We start from the raw sequence: 16,391 nt of genomic DNA, 5'->3' as shown, positions 1-16,391 counted from the left end.
CTGTACATAGCTACGCTCCATATCAGTGTTTTTACGAGTCTTTTCTTAACATCCTTACTCAACGTCCCCGTCATTAACTCCCTCCTCCTTGTGAAAGCCTCTTTGCCTAGCGCAATTCTTCTCCTTTCGTCCCTACTACTTTGACCATGTTGGTCCAAAACACTACTGAGATACGTAAACTGTTCTACCTGCTCTAGTTTTTGCCCTCCTATTTTAATGTTAAGTTTAGCCTTTTTCATTCGAGAAAATCACATAACCTTTGTTTTATTAATATTGATTCTCATCCCATACCTGTCGCACTGAATTTCCAATTCACTAAGCAATGCTTGCAGCCCCTTGGCTGACTGACAAACTAAAGCTTGGTCATCAGCAAACCTAACTGATTTTACGAATTCCCCGCCCACTTTCATTCCTACCTCGAGTTCTTCCCATGCCTCTTTGATCATTTCCTCTGCATACAGGTTGAACAGCAACGGTGATAATGGTCAACCCTGCCTTACACCCCTTCCTAACACTGCCCATCCTGACTCCCCGTTTCCCACCCGCACCTGAGCAGTCTGAGACATGTACAGGTTGCGGATTAGCCTCCTTTCCCTCCAATCTATTCCTATTTTCTGCAATATACTCATTAGTTTTTCCCAATTCACTCTATCAAACGCTTTTTCGAAATCTACGAAACAGGCAAATACCTCCTGGTTGTATTCTATATTCCTCTTGATTAATAATATCATTACTGCAATGGCATCACGCATACCTCTCCCCTTCCTAAACCCAAACTGATCATCCCCTAAGTAATCATTTGCCCTACTATCTATCCTTTTGTTTATGATCCTGAGAACAACTTTAGCTGCGTGGGATATCAAACTAATTGTCCTATAGTCCTCACATGACGTGGCCTTTACCTTTTTCAGAATAGGAACTAAAACTGATCTCACCAAGTCTCCCGGCCAGATTCCCTCCTCATAAATACTACGGATCAGCCCATATAGCCTCTTCCTTCCCACATTTTCCTAAGCATTTTAAAAGTTCCACGGGAATGTTATCTACCCCCACGGCCTTATTTAGTTTCATCTCCCTTAATGCCCTTTCTATCTCATTGTCTAGTATGCCTGGACCTAAGCTGTCTTCCTCTACGTCATTTTCTTTTTCAATGTCTAACTTTGTTGGTCTGAGTTCTTTACTATACAATTCTTCTATATACTCCTTCCATCTCTCTTGGATCTTCCCTGCGTCAACTATTACCTTACCCGCCTTATCTCTAACTGCTATCGTTGATCTTCCTTTCTTACTTCCCGATAAAGATTTAACTTTGCTGAACAGCGCACCGATTTCACCCTTCCTCTGCAGATTTCCCTATCCTCGCACTGCATCTTCCACCATGCTTATTTTGCTTTATTTGTTGCCCGCCTCAATTTATTGTTTAATTCTTTGTACTTCATTTTTCCTAATCTGTATTTACATCATTAATATAATTCATTACATATACATCTACTTAATACTCCACAAGGGGCGGGGTATGAAGTAGATGTATGCATGTGGCAGGGGACATTGGGGCTCCACCCATAATTGGGAAAAATATACCCCATGCAAAAGCCACAAATGTATAAAATCCACAAACAAAACCTGGTATACATTCATGAAAAAATCCTTACACCCCACACACATGCAAACACACAAACTACCAATTAACATACACTTACACCTACAAATATTCCTGACATATTTACAATATTTAATTTTGTTCCGATTTGTAAATTCAATGTATTTAATATTTCTAAAGTGACTTCGGTTTCTTGCTGTTATGATTTCTGATTGCTCGAGGAAAGAATGAGTATTTTTATCTATCTATTCTGGAATTTATATCCCTTATTTTATCTTTGTGACCTGATCTACCTAAGTAGTGTGGGGTAATCATAATTCCTTTAGTGTTATAGTTAAACGCGTTTGTTCTGAATATTTCTATGTCTCTGAAAGTCTATGTCTCGCTTGTTCTCTTCGTATTTCAAGTGGCTCCCAGCCTAAATCCACTAAGACACCTGTCACACTTGTGTTCCTATTATAATAATTTTTAACGAATCTGGCGGATTTTCTCCGGGCTCTATGTAATTCTTTTTGCCAAATTTTCTCCCAAGGATCCCACATACTTGCGGTATATTCCAAATGAGGTCTAACTAAAACAAAATAACTCCTCAAACTTTCTCATTACATTTCCACGCCTCCCATTCAATATAGCTGAGTTTCTTCAAAGCAAATCTGAAAATTGTCCTGATCTGTGCTCTCCATTAAAGGCGTGGTGTTAGAATTACCCCCAAATACTTAACTTGATCAGCCATAATCAGCACTGAACCCTTCATTTCATAGTTTATGTCTTGTTCGCCACTTCCTTCGTTCCAAAATTTCAAAACTGCACATTTCATTACTGAGGACAGCACTTTTAGATAAAAATCAATATTCATATTATAATATTTAAACACATATGAAGTAAGATGAAAGAAGGAAATAAAATAATTTATCACTGAATTTTGGAACATGGTGTAAAAAGAACGGAACGAGTACAAGGATCTGAAATGATTATAAAGAATGGGGTAAATGAGCACTCAATATTGGCAGATATTAAGCATAGTACTTCTAAAAGTAAAATATTACACTGGAACCTTGCTTGCCAAGTATAATGCTTTTTAAAATCTTAACGCGAAACAAAATCTACCCTTCAAAATTAATGCAAAATGCTGATGTAAATACACAAAAAATGCGGGCACTCAGATTTTAAAAGAAATTATATGTATGTTTATGCTAATTGTTAAAATATGTGGGCAAAAAAAGAAGCAGGTGGAACAGCTTATATATCTCAGCAACCTGTGCATGTCACAGATTGCTCAGGTGCAAGTAGGGGAGGGATGGAGAGTCCAGATGGGCAATGTTAGGAGGAGTAAGACAGGAATGTTGAATATCATCTCTGCTGTTTGACATATATTTGGAGGAAATGGTTAAAAAGGTATGAGAAGAACTGGAGACCGGAATGAAAGTTGTTGGGGAATTCATAACATATGTTAGGTTTGTGAATGGTATAGCTTAAGTTAGCCAGTCAGCCAAGGGGTTGCAAACTTTTCTGAGTGCATTGGAGAGTCAACGCAATAAATATGGAATGAGAATAAATGTAAATATTACAAAGGTTACGTGGTTTTCCAGAATGAGGAAGGCTAAATGAAACATTAAAATAAGAAGGCATTCCTTGAGCAAATGGCACAGTTGATGTATATTGGAAGTGTTTGGATCAAAATGGTTAAAGTTGTATGGATATATGAAGAAGAAGAATTTCACTAAGCAAAGAAGCTTTCACAGGGAGAAGTGAATTGATGATGGGGGCTTTGGGTAGGGATGTTATGAAAAGGCTTTAACATAAAGTGCAGTTTGGTACAGCCCGGAAATATGGTCATTGAACCGGGATGATAAGGTTGGAGGCTTTTGATATATGGGTTTGAAGAAGGACAGAGAAAGTGAAGTGAAGAGAAAGAAAAACAGATGAGGAAGTGCTAATTATGGTGGGGGATGAGGGAGGATTGTTGGGAGAAATCCAAAGAAAACCGGAAAAATGGAAGAAAAGTATATTGATTGGCAGGGGGACATTGAAGAATGAAATAGAGGGGAGATTGTTAGGCAGATGCATTGTACCGTTTGGTAGCTTTTGTTAATCCGAAATCTACCTAAGCTGGTAGATTACCATTAATAATAAATTTTTATTTTTTACTATTTTGGTGACTCGACCATCTTTCTCAGCAGAAGGATGAAAACACAGGATATGGGTGATGGACTGGACAGGTTAAAAGAAGCGGGAAGGGAGAGGGAGGGTTTTGGAGCTAATTCGGAGGAGTAGGGGTAATGGTTAGAACGGTGTACCCCCTTGTGGACAAGATAGAGGATAAAATCCTAGTCGGTGCTAAGGAGCCAGATGCATGCCAACTTGAGGGTGCATGTTTTGTGGAGGGGCTAATGGGGAAGAAAGTTTACATGAGGCATAGTGATTGTTGATGCAGATGTTAAGGGGTGTAGTGCACTGGAATAAGGAGGGACAGAATATACAATTAAGAAGATAGATTTTACTGTGGGATGTGAATGAGGGAGTGCCAAGGGATGGGAGAGAATTTGAAAGGTTAGAGGGGCAGTAAGAAGTGGCGAAGATGGGACATTGTTCTTTTGGGTCTACTGCAGGGTATTGGTGCTAATTTGTGGATGGTAGAGGCTTTGGATAAAGCCTTGATGGATTTTAATGTGCCCAATAAATTGTTGGGTCATTTATAAGTAACAGAGGCACATTTGCATTATAAGTTTGCCATTGCTTTTTGGTTAGTCAAGTTGGGGAGAGGCCTTTGAGAAATTGTCTGAGGTGCTGGATTCCGGTAAGTATGCTGTGCAGAGGAGAGGGTGTTGTGGAGAAGGTGTGCACGTTTGTGTCTTCGAAAGGTTTGGAAGGTGAACAAGTCAAAGGATTTTTTATGGAGAAGAAGCCATATACCTTCTTCAACTTCCAAACCTTTCGAAGACACATACATGTACACCATGTATATATATATATATATATATATATATATATATATATATATATATATATATATATATATATATATATATATAAACACAGATGTAGATTTTTAGAATATAGAGACACAAAGGAAGGACACTCACAATTTGTTATTTGACGTTTCGACAGCACGGCTGTCGTCTTCAGAATGGCGTTCTCGGGGAAGACCGGAGAGGATGTGCGGGGGAGAGGTGGGGGAAGGAGAGGTAAAGGGACCAATAGTAAATGATAAAGGGGGTGGGGGGGATATGTAGGCAGCCAATTGATGCATTCAGTGGGCTTGGTTCAGCCCGGGCGGTTTGAATGATTGGGCCACCCAAATATGCGCCATCTCGCGGGTTCTCACCCCTATTATACTCGCAGATTTGGGAAGGATTTCAATCACCGAAACGGAGAAGCAGTCGTCAAAAGATTGGTTGTGGGAAGCGGTGTGAGTAGGGATGGGATAATTAAGAAAGTTGGGAGATTTGGTGGAATATCGGTGGTTATTCATGCGGAGGGAAAGTGCAGTCGTGCATTCACCCACGTAGAAGGCAGGGCAGAAGTTACAGGAGAGGCGATATATAATATTTTTTGAGGTACAGGTGGCGAGTGGTTGGGAGTTGGTACTGAGTGAGGGGGAGGGTCTTAAAAGATGACAGCATTTGCAGCGTGGGCAGTTGCATGGTGCGGATAGGGGCGGGGGAGAGATGGAGGTGCTTGAAGTTGGATTTGTGGACTTAAAGATGTCTCGCAAGTTCGACGGGCGTTTAAACGAAACAGAGGGACAGTGTGGGAATAAAAGTGATGTGGACTGAGTGTTATTGGTAATTGGGTAGAGGTCACGGATTAGTTGTTTAATTTTGTGTGTTCCGGGGAAGAAAGTGGTGATAAGATTAGGGCATTTTGGGCGGTTTGGTTTGGGGAGGGAAGTGTATTGGGTTGACGGTTTGAGGATTTTACTATTTAGCAGTTTTTCAGGGTACCCACATTTTCTGAGGGATTCATGCAGCTGGTCCAAGTATTTCTGTTGGGAGGGGGTGTTGTTGCAGAGACGGAAGCCACGGATAGAGAGTGAGAATGGGATGGAGCGCTTTGTGTGAGGAGGATGGCAGCTGTCGAAATGAAGATATTGTTGCTTATTGGTTGGTTTAATGTGGACTGAAGTGTGAAACGTATTGTTTTGGAGGTGAATGTCGATATCTAGGAAGGTAATATTCGAGTCGGATATAGAAGAAGTGAATGATACTGAGGAGGAGGAGTTGAGAGAGGAAATGAAAGAGGATAAAGTTTCGCGTCCGTGGGACCAAAGGAGGAAAATATCATCGATATAGCGGGCCCAGAGAAGTGGTTTTAGGGTTTGTTGTTGGAGAAAGTCGTGTTCTAGTTTACCCATAAAAAGATTGGCGTATGCAGGAGCCATACGCGTGCCCATTGCAGTGCCTTTTATTTGTAAATATATTTTGTCATTGAATTGAAAAGCATTTTTGGTAAGAACGATTTGGCTCAATTCGATGAGGAAATCTGTGGATGGGGTGTGTGGTGTGGATCGTAGGGAGAGGTAATGTTTCAGGGCTTCTAAGCCTTCTTTGTGGGGAATGGAGGTGTACAGAGATGTGACGTCTATCGTGGCCATGAGAATGGTCGTGTTGTGCGGAATTGGGATTGAGTGTAGACATTCCAGAAAGTGGTGCGAGTCTTTAATGTAAGAAGGGAGTGAAGTGGCTATTGGTTGAAGGTGGTGGTCTATTAATGCGGAGATTCGCTCTGTGGATGAGTTGATGCTGGAGACAATAGGGCGTCCGGGATTATTGGTTTTGTGGATTTTGGGTAGCAAATAGAAATGGGGAGTCTTAGGATTAGGTGGTGAAAGAATGGATATGTCTTTGGGGGAGAGATCTTCTTTGGGACCGAAATTGGAAAGAAAAGAGAGAATATCCTTTTGATAAGAAGGGTTTGGGTCTTGGGGCAGGGGGGCATAGCAGGAAATGTCATTTAATTGGCGCAATGCCTCGGCGTTATAGTCTACTTTGTTTAGCACGACAACGGATGACCGGGTTCCATTCCCGGTGAAGGCACTCTGGGCACCTGCAGCTCCACCCGAGTTGAAGTGGTTTTTCGGGTACCAAGTCTTCCTGAGAAACCAAAACCGGCACAGGGAAAGGAACTGGCCCCCCTACCCTGATGTGTGAATTTTCACACGCCGTATAGGGCTTAGTACTGTGATTATCTTATATTTATATATATAAGAATAATTAAATTTAAAAGGAGACAAAAAATATCAACTATAGAGATAAAAGATTTTCATTTAATATCATGATTTCAAAAAAATACATCGACCCATGAATATTGTGGAAAATATTAAAAAGAAATTAGGGGTAAATATATTATTGCGGGGGGTCGAGTTATTCATAATATTATAGAAAGGGTTGAATTCATGTAAATCAACGGAATGGGTTCAGTTTTTAATCATGACTAGATAGCTCTCTCTCTTTCTATTCATGGTTTTAATCTATCCTACTTACTCCTTCATTCGAAAATGACCGCTAAGATTCAAGACATGGCATCATATGTCATCATGCGTCACTGTCACAGACAAAACATTTGCTACTCGATATTGTAGCGGGTGTGTTTATTATGGACGTTAGTATCACGGTAGAATGTTGATTTCGGTATGCAGTGCGGTCTTTGTTATCAGTTGTATTGATCTTCCTCAATAGTATCGTTTTGAGTATTAAGCAGTGAAGTTGGTAGTTTTACGCGAATTTTTCATTAGACATTTTAAAGGTTAAATTTCGAATGTTAACTTTATTTCCTTTATAATCTCATTGCTTTGGTGCAAGGACTTTTTTATGTTAAGATAACCTAGTGGCAGGTGTGTAATAAAATTAAACGTATGTTTCGCCCTATGTATACGCGGCATATGGAGAGATTTGTTAGAATAATTTTGCTCTTGTTGGACGTTATCAAGGTCCTAATCTACTAAATTTATTTTTAATCGTAGTCAACATGCGGAGGAAAGCTCTGGTGATCATCATTTCCAACCTTCTGGCAGAAACTGGATTCGAATCAGCCGAAAAGCAAGCTTTAGAAACGTTGGTTGAAATGCTTCAAAGTTGTAAGTATGCTTGCATATGACACTCAGGTCATCATCTCCAATGTTTCGAAAATAGATTTGGTGGTTACCACCGCTGGAGAGGTAAATTATCTCTAAAGGGTGTTGTTGAAAACATTTTAAACCAATTTTCGGGATTCTGAATATCACTTAAAATGGTACCATTTGCCAAAGATGAGTGGAAACGAGAAGTTGAATTTTCAATTCTTGAGAACTATTAAGGATAGAGACTAAATATTTTTTATTTTTAAGCTCTTGTAGTGTACTTTATATATTTGCTACGTTGACATTCCAATATAATTTTCAGACAGCCTAAAATTAGTTTCTGGATAGAATTTTCTGTTTTGAATTCTTTTAAGTTTTACAGCTGGATTGAATCAGGTGAACTTGTTAATGTTTGACTAGTCGTGCTAATAACTTTACGGCTGTCCCGTGATTTCCTCCATGAATTAACAATCAAAAGTTGGGAAAAAGCAACATTTCTAAAGGTAAAAAAACCATTTTAAAAGTGTAAAAATGTGGCTAAATAAGCATACTACTGGCTGCATGTAAGATAATGATTGGAAAGGGAACATTTTGTGAGGCGTTCCGAATTTGCACTTATGCTGAAGGTATCGTTTTGATTTCTAGGAATGTATGAACAGTACAAGAAACGCTCATTAAACTGGAAAAAGAAGCGAACAAATATTGACTCAATGTGAAGGAAGGTAAAGTCTGATGCATGTACATGGTTCTCATTTAGTTGGATTGCACTAAACAGCATTTGGCGAAGACACATTCAAAGAGTGAGCAACTTGCAGTACTTAGGCTATGGCATTAAGGTTTCACTCAATCAGACTTGCAGTGCTAAACAAGTGCAGGAAACAAGTTACTACACTAACCTATATCACCTGGTCAAAAAATATAAATCAATTGATGGATCTGTTGTTACATTCAGGGCAGAAGGATGGAAGTATCAAATGAGAAGGCACAGAGTTTTGAGAGACATATTCTAAGAAACGTGTGTACTCCTGGGAGAGAAGGTAGCATGTTGTTTGTTAGAATCAATCATAAAATTCTTAAACTAACAGATGGTGAAGATATTGTGAAATTCATCAAATCACAATACATTTATATGAGGTTTGGGTCATTTCAAATGAATATCCATGAAAAGAGTGCCAGGGACAGGTAGGAAGAGGGCAGAGCAGGTGACTGAAGGAGGAAAGATACCAAAGTGATTAAGATGAAAACCGGAAGATTGAGAGGGCAGGTGTGTGACAGGACTGAGAAGTATGGTAGAGGTGAGCCACCCAGGATTGTAGTACTGTAGAACAAGAAGAAGGCCGAAGCTTTCTGGAAAAAGTTAACCTTTATCTTCTTAATTAAGCTCCTCTTCAAAAACCTCAGGGCATGTGAAATTTACACATTTCAGGGTAGGATGACCCAGTTCATTTTCCTGTGTGATCTATCACAAAAGTTCTAGTTACCAAGAAATCGCACCACTTGGATATTCAGATGAGACTACCCAAGACTGGCTTACCCTAGATTTGAACTCTGGGCTCATCAATTTAATTATGCTCTTTCAATTATGCACTGCAAATTCCATATTGATACACTCTAATCCTGTATGTCAGCTGCCAATTTTATACTTATTGTCAGCGATGTGAATAGTTCCATAAACTTGCTGGATCTATCTACTATGTGTGAGCACAGGAAAATTGTGTTTCCTTGTACAGCATTTGAAATGATATTTCGTTTTTTATTAGTCATCAAAGTTCAAGCTATATGTTGAGGAGAATGTAGATTGTGTCTCAAGATTGCCCATCAACCGTCAGGATGTTGATTTCTCTTCACCAGCATGGAGAACTGATTCATACCTGTATACTCTATATCCTTCTCACAAGTGTTATTCTTATTCACTCCATTTATATTACTGTGATCATTAACTGTTCTTGTATAAATGTTTTGTTGTAGCGATTTTATATACATATTCAATTACTTCATAAACTTGAGGACCCTAATTTAACTTTATAGAATTACATACCAAATGGTGGTATTGGTTTGTTTTTCTCAGCAATACAGACGTTAATTTCAAATTCAGGGCATTCCTTTTTTCTCTACATGAAAATACTAATTAGTCGTATTACTTAAGTAAATATTAGACGCATAAGATTGCAGATAGACACAGGAAATAAACACCATTAATATAAAAGGATGATTATACTTTAGTTATTATTTAACAAAAGTTCTCACTTTTTCATTTGGTGACAGCATATGTGATTCTCTTATGTATGGGGTCAGTTGGTACATATCTTCACTATATTTGAGTGGCCCTCCCATAACTAATGATGAACACAATGACTACTATGTATTAATTGTTGTACCCTGTTGATATTTTTTAATGTATATTCACCTGATAAATAATGATAATTTTATGGGGATAATGTAGTGAGGGTTGATATACAATGTTGTCAATGTTCCATGTTTATTATGTAGTTAGATATCATGATGTAGCTGATATTGTTGATAAAACTCAATGAGCCTGATAATATTTGAGTAAGTAAACAGTTTTCACCTCAGTATATCTGCTTTTGATATTGGGAAATGGATCTTCATTGCACATCCCTGATTCAAAAGTAAGCATTATCAAGTGGAACCCCTGAAGTGCATCACCCACCCTATTGCCTCTCTCCTCTGCAGTCATCACGGAGGTGGGCGGCAGTTCCAAGTCATACTGTGAGCTGGCAGGTCGCACGGAGGTGTTATTGGGGGACGTGGTGATGGCGTTGTTGGAGATGGGAGTGCCTTGCTGGGATACCAATGGTGGCTGTGATGGCCTCCATGCATACTCACGCCGCAGTAACCGCAGTACCCTTGCCCCCCCAACTGTTGGAACAGCACCCAAGCAGCCCACCATCCTTCAGGCTGGCACCAAGCGCCCACACCCCCCACACGTGCCTCCACACCTCCCCTTTTTTCCCGACCCTCATGCCTACATTCGCACCCCCGTGAGTATTAAGTTATGTACCTATGCATGCTCCACCCTCTCCCTCCCCCCCCAATGCATTCACTCACACTTGTGGTGTGTGCTCAGGTGTGCCGAGTGCCCCTTGGGGCTGTGCCATGGAAATTGGGACAGCAGGTTGATGATGGGTTCATTCACAACATTCGCCAGTTCTCATTTGGTCCCTGACAGTCCCTGTTTAGATGTATACCCAGTGGATGCGAATACTTGCCAACTTATTTGGTGCAGGGCGTGAATGGCTTCCATTTTTAAAATCCTATATATATATGCTTAATTGTATGGGTTCACATACATTCACTTTTGTTGGCAAAAATGTGATGAAATAATCAGCAGGACAGAGATCGTTGATGCTGAGTGGAATTCCATTATGATAATAAGAAAGTAGCATAACTTAGATATTGCATTCTAGAGGAATAATATTTATGATTCCAGTTTGTTTTGTTTCTATGTATTATTTTATCATACTAGTTTCACTACTCTTTAGAATCTTCAAGTAGATGAGTAGTATAGATCAGGATAATCTTTTGGGGTTTAGTATCAGGACTTCTGAACATGCTACTTTGAAGTGGAAATAGTTGAATAATAAATATATTTCCTGTGGGACACAAAGTCCAATGTGTGTGGCTTTTCCCATCAAATAATCTGTGCATAAATATAGCCTAAAAGCAGAATCATAGAGAAAAGCATTAGTTTAAAAACTGATATCTGTGCTATCTTAGGTTGTTTTCACACATTAAAATCTCTTGTGAGATTGAAATAAACGCCACTGACTGTCGGCAATCTCATGAAACTTTTTTACATCAAATTATAATACTGTGTTGCTCTATATGAGGGTAATCCCAGAAGTACCCGGCTCAACAAAGAAAACACAAAAATTTTGAAAAAAAATAATTTATTTTCAACATAATCTCCTTTCAGCTCTATACACTTTTCCCGGTGATGTTCAATAAGTTCGATAGCCTTTTTATTATGAGAACTGTATTGCTCCTCATAATAGCCATTAACTGCTGACATCACTTCTTCGCAGTTGGAAAATCATTGACCACTGAGCCATTTTTTTAAAGTTTGCAAGCAGAAAATAATCCAAGGGGGCTAAATCTGGCAAATATGGTGCATGAGGTAGCAATTCAAATCAATTCATGAATTTTGGCCTTTGCAATAACGGGGGGGGATCGAGATGGTGCGGGGGCTAACGTACTGGCTTCCCACCCTGAGGGCGCGGGTTCAAATCCCGGCGGTGTTGAATATTTTTCAGAGGTATCTCGATCCCTACTTGAGGTGCTTTGTGGAGGGCACTTTGAGTGAGTACGGCGTCCGTCGGATGGGACGTTAAGCTGCGGACCCCTTGGCGCCTTTCGTAAAGAGTAGGCTAATGCCGACGCCGGGTTTCTCTCCACCCTTCATCCTTTCCTGTCCATCCCCTATGGCGCAAATGACCTTAGCTGTCGGTCGCCTCCCCTAAAAACTACTACTACTACAACTACTACAATAACGGGTTTGTGAGCTGGTAAACAATGGTCTTGATGAAACAACACTCTCTTCTTAGCCAAATGCGTCCGCTTTTCCTTGATTTCTTTGCTCAAACGTTGCAATAAGCTCGCATAAAACTCACCGTTGATAGTTTTTCTTTTTCATGATAGTCAATGAAAATTATCCCATGCGCATCCCAAAAAACCGACCGACGCCATGACCTTGCCTACATATTGATCCATTGTTTAGATTGTTCTTTTGTCTTGGATGTGAAGTAATGGACTCATGTTTCATCCATCGTTATGAAACGGCGCAAAAATTCTACTTTGTTGCTGTGAAACATTGCTAAACACTCAATTGAAACATCTTCACGGCACTGGTTTTGCTCGAGTGTGAGCAAACACGGCACCCATCTTGCACACAGCTTTCTCATGTCCAAATTTTCAGTTAATATGCACTGTACCGCATGTATTGAAGTGCCTACCATGTCTGCTAGCTCACGCACCTTCAGTCGACAATCATCCAGCCTCTTTTTGTGGATTTTCTTCACCCGTTCTGGAGTCGTCACCTCATTTGTTCAACCAATGCGATGCCCATCTTGACAGCTCATATGGCCTGGTTAAAACTCTGCTACCCAATATTTTACTATTGTCAACAAAGGAGCAGACTCACCCAGAGTAGAGCAGTTCAGGTTTCATATTGTTTCAGCTGAGGTCTTTCAAATGAAAGCATTGTATCACCAAATGATGAGCAATTTTCTCCATTTTCGCAAAATCACTGGAAAATGTTCACAATTGATGGCTGCCAAACAAATACTAAACAATGTAGCATCTTCAAACTTGAAACATAAGCTTAGAGATTGCGTACTTTCTAATACAGTGATATTTTTCAAACAACTACCGCCATCTCTAGGTCAGGGCCTTCCTGACTAAATTAGATTCTCAACAATTAGGGTGTGCCCAAAAGCTTAATTCACAAAACTTTTTAATCATTTGGATTGGAGAAGGTGATCCCTGGAAAAAAATCACAAAAGCCAATTGTGTGCATGTAGTTTCATTTACTCTTTTTGTGGTGAAGATACAATGAATGAAGTAACATGCTTCACATTGTATATGTATTGTACAATATGCATTGAAACATCTCTTGGACTTCATATATAATTTGGATTTGGGAAGGTGGCCCCTGAAAAGTTATTGAGCAAAGGCCAATCACAATCATTAAGTTTATGTAAGAAATTTTGAATGGGGAAGGTGGCCACTGAAAAACAATGTACAAAAGATAGTCCCATTGATGTAGTTTCACCTGCTCTGCGTTCTGGTTTTTTGATTGATTTATCACAGCAAATAGTAGGTATGTGAATCATATTGCTTATGGCTTAATAGGGATCAAGAGCTGGTGTGTAATGGAATGAATTTTGAATGTAATGAAAAAATTACGTTCTACATGGTTCCTATAATTTCAATACCCTTAATGCCTTTTCTATCTTGACATCAAGTGTAAAGCTACCCTGATTTAGTTGTGTTTTCTTTCTATGCCTAAGCATACTGACCTAATTTCTTTACCTTATAGATCCTCTGATGTATTCTTTCTGTGTCAAGTGGACTAAGTATTTGGTGAAATTATTGGCTGTAGATGGAAACAGAGGCGGTTATTTTTTGTACAATGCCATTAATGAGTAATGGCACCCCACCATTGTTGCCCCCAACTGTTGTCTCTGCACATATTTTAAGGGTGATATTAATCGAATGCTCTCCATAAATGAAACGGTTATTAATGTGTGTTTATTCAAATATTAATGGAAGTAATTTTAGAGTTGGGGTAAACTCGAGTGGATTGAAAGAAATGTCATTAACACTTGTAAATATGGCATATTTTGTCTTGTGTGGCAGCCTAAATTCTACTCTTTATGTAATTAGATAGTAATTTCATGATGCAAGCCTAAAACAAGGAGGATATGAAATACAATATCCAGGGAAAATATAAATTAGGTACTTGAAATGGAATACCTAGGTTTGAATGGAATAGGATTTGGTGTGAAAGTATTAGGTTTACATTAGAGATACGAGGTGTGTCCGAAGACTATGCAACCTGTGTTCATATCTCCGCATTGATGCTGATCTTCGTCATCCGGGCTGTGGCATTCTTTGAGGTAGTCTCCATTTGATTGAACTTGCTCCCTGCGGTGCTTCCACATCGTAAAGCAGTCCTCAAATGCAGATTTTGGAATGGCCTTCAGTTTGCGCGTCACATTACTCTGAATTGTCTCGATGTCGTCGAACTGCTTTCCTTTGAGTGTCATTTTCATCCAAAAGTCACAGGGAGCTACTCTGAAAATACACAAACTAGGAAATACTCTTTTGGCTCTGATTATAATCACTAGCCATCCTAGTGTGTCAGTTTGCTAAGTTTGTCTGAGATATGATGGTTCTTTAATTCATAACTATAAAATTATTTTCCACAAAGATGAAACACAAATTTTCTGCTTAGAAAATAAGAGTGAAAAAATGAGGTCAGTTGGTTATAACATTGGAGTCCTCCATAAAGCTGCCCTGAAGCTCTCTTAGTTGGTATTTAATAGTATTTGGGTGTGACAAGGTAGTAGTCATTGGAAAAAATGTCCAACGGTATTCTTCTTTCAATCCTAATACAGAGTCATTTTCTTGTTTGTCAAAAGCCTAATTTGGTAACATACGATACAGTGAATCCCTGTAAACATTTAAGGTGAATTTTCTGTTTGACCAAAGAAACGTCAACCAACCTCTGGGGACCATTTAGTCAATGGGATGCATGGCATAAGACTCAAAGAGTGAGAGGAGCACCAGGAAATTAGTGATCCATGGTATTTGTGAAAAAATTGGTATATTGGATGTAAATGAGTGATTTAGTTAAAAGTTTCATATCCACTGTTCACCTCATCCTACTTAAGGTTTGCATATTTTTGTATATTTCTGGGAATCCATTAACTTCATCCTATTATCTTCTGATTGCAGACACACAAGCAGCCGGTGACGGAGTATGAGGCAATCCGTGACCGCTCTGCATGCCAGAAGAGGGATGTGGAGAGAGCACTGACGCGATTTGTGGCCAAGACCGGTGACACCCACTCTCTCTTCCTCTCTGAGGACACCTGTGCCTTCCCACGTGAGTGTGTGTGTTAGCACTAGTAAGGAAATCCATGGCAGGCTCTCTGCCCTACTTAAAGTGGGAAACTAAATTGAGTTAGTTTCCTAAACTGTTTCGCGGGGAACATTGTCAAATATGGCACCAAATATGCTTGTGCTTACGTGTGGCACATAGTAGCAGTTGGTTCAAAGTGGAAGACGTCCCTCAGTTGGCAGTTGTACAAGGTGGGCTTTACCTTCTCCAAACCAACCTTCAGACTGATTACTATAGTTTTTTTAATACCTGTTGATGCACAGTAGTTTTTTTACAGGAAGTCCTAGTGCATTTCAATCAGGTCAGACATGTATGTGTATGTTCATTCTTGTCATGATTTGGGTACAGCTTCTCTCTTCTGTCTCCAATGAATATGATCTCCTTCCATCCACAGTCATTGCATGCAAGGGCACGGCCAACCCTTACCTGAGTGCCCTCCTGCCCAAGGACCAGGTGTTTGAGGAGGACGAGGATGAGGACGACCAGAGGCAAGTGCGCAGAAATGGTAATGGTGGCACCACAAGTAGCAGTGGTGGTAGCACCACAAGTGGCGGTGGCAGTGGCTCGGTGAAGAGGTCGGTGGTTGAGGGGATCCTGTCGCCTGCCCCTTCGCCCTCTGGCCCTGTGCAGCAGCAGCAGCAGGGTGTGGGGTCAGTGCCCCCATTGGGGCAGCAGCCACAGCAGGCTAATGTGAAGGGGGGGGAGGAAGTGGGGGTTGGGGGAGCCAAGGGAGCGGGGGCCTTTGCGGCAGGGGAGGGGTCATCCAATGAAGGTGACATCATTGACAGTCCATACCTCCGCCCTGTGAAACTCCCAAAAAAGAAAAAAGCTAAGTGTGCACTCTGAGGATCCTTGCCTTTCTTGAGGCCAATTGACTATGAGCCGTGGCACATTTGCAGGAACCAAGTGGTCTTTGTAAATGTATGCATACCTCCTTGCTTTTGCCTCAGATGCAGCATTGTAATTTTGTAGGCAAGAGGTTGCCATGCTAGCTGTCAAGCTGTTTCAATCTCTTGCCACCCCCCAAATTGCACCATAATATGGTGTTCAGCTGAATGGCTGTATCCCCTCGTGGTTGTGGTACCAAA

General features: G+C 40.2%; 1 protein-coding gene across 1 annotated transcript; it reads left to right on the top strand.

Moving 5' to 3' along the window:
- The first annotated feature begins 7,194 nt into the window (after positions 1 to 7,194).
- Positions 7,195 to 16,149, top strand: LOC139695263 (transcription initiation factor TFIID subunit 8-like). Its single transcript, XM_071593957.1, has 5 exons — positions 7,195 to 7,230; positions 7,563 to 7,676; positions 10,353 to 10,660; positions 15,138 to 15,288; positions 15,698 to 16,149. Exons 2-5 carry the CDS (start codon positions 7,568 to 7,570, stop codon positions 16,147 to 16,149), a joined length of 1,020 nt encoding a protein of 339 aa, XP_071450058.1. The 5' UTR covers positions 7,195 to 7,230; positions 7,563 to 7,567.
- Positions 16,150 to 16,391: the final 242 nt, after the last annotated feature.

The sequence above is a fragment of the Hetaerina americana genome, unplaced genomic scaffold (genome assembly GCF_022747635.1).
Source record: "Hetaerina americana unplaced genomic scaffold, ioHetAmer1.1.p SCAF_6, whole genome shotgun sequence".
In the NCBI taxonomy this organism is placed as follows: Eukaryota; Metazoa; Arthropoda; class Insecta; order Odonata; family Calopterygidae; genus Hetaerina; species Hetaerina americana.
The sequence above is the reverse complement of the archived record's forward strand: the minus strand, read 5'-3'. Positions and strand labels throughout refer to the sequence as shown.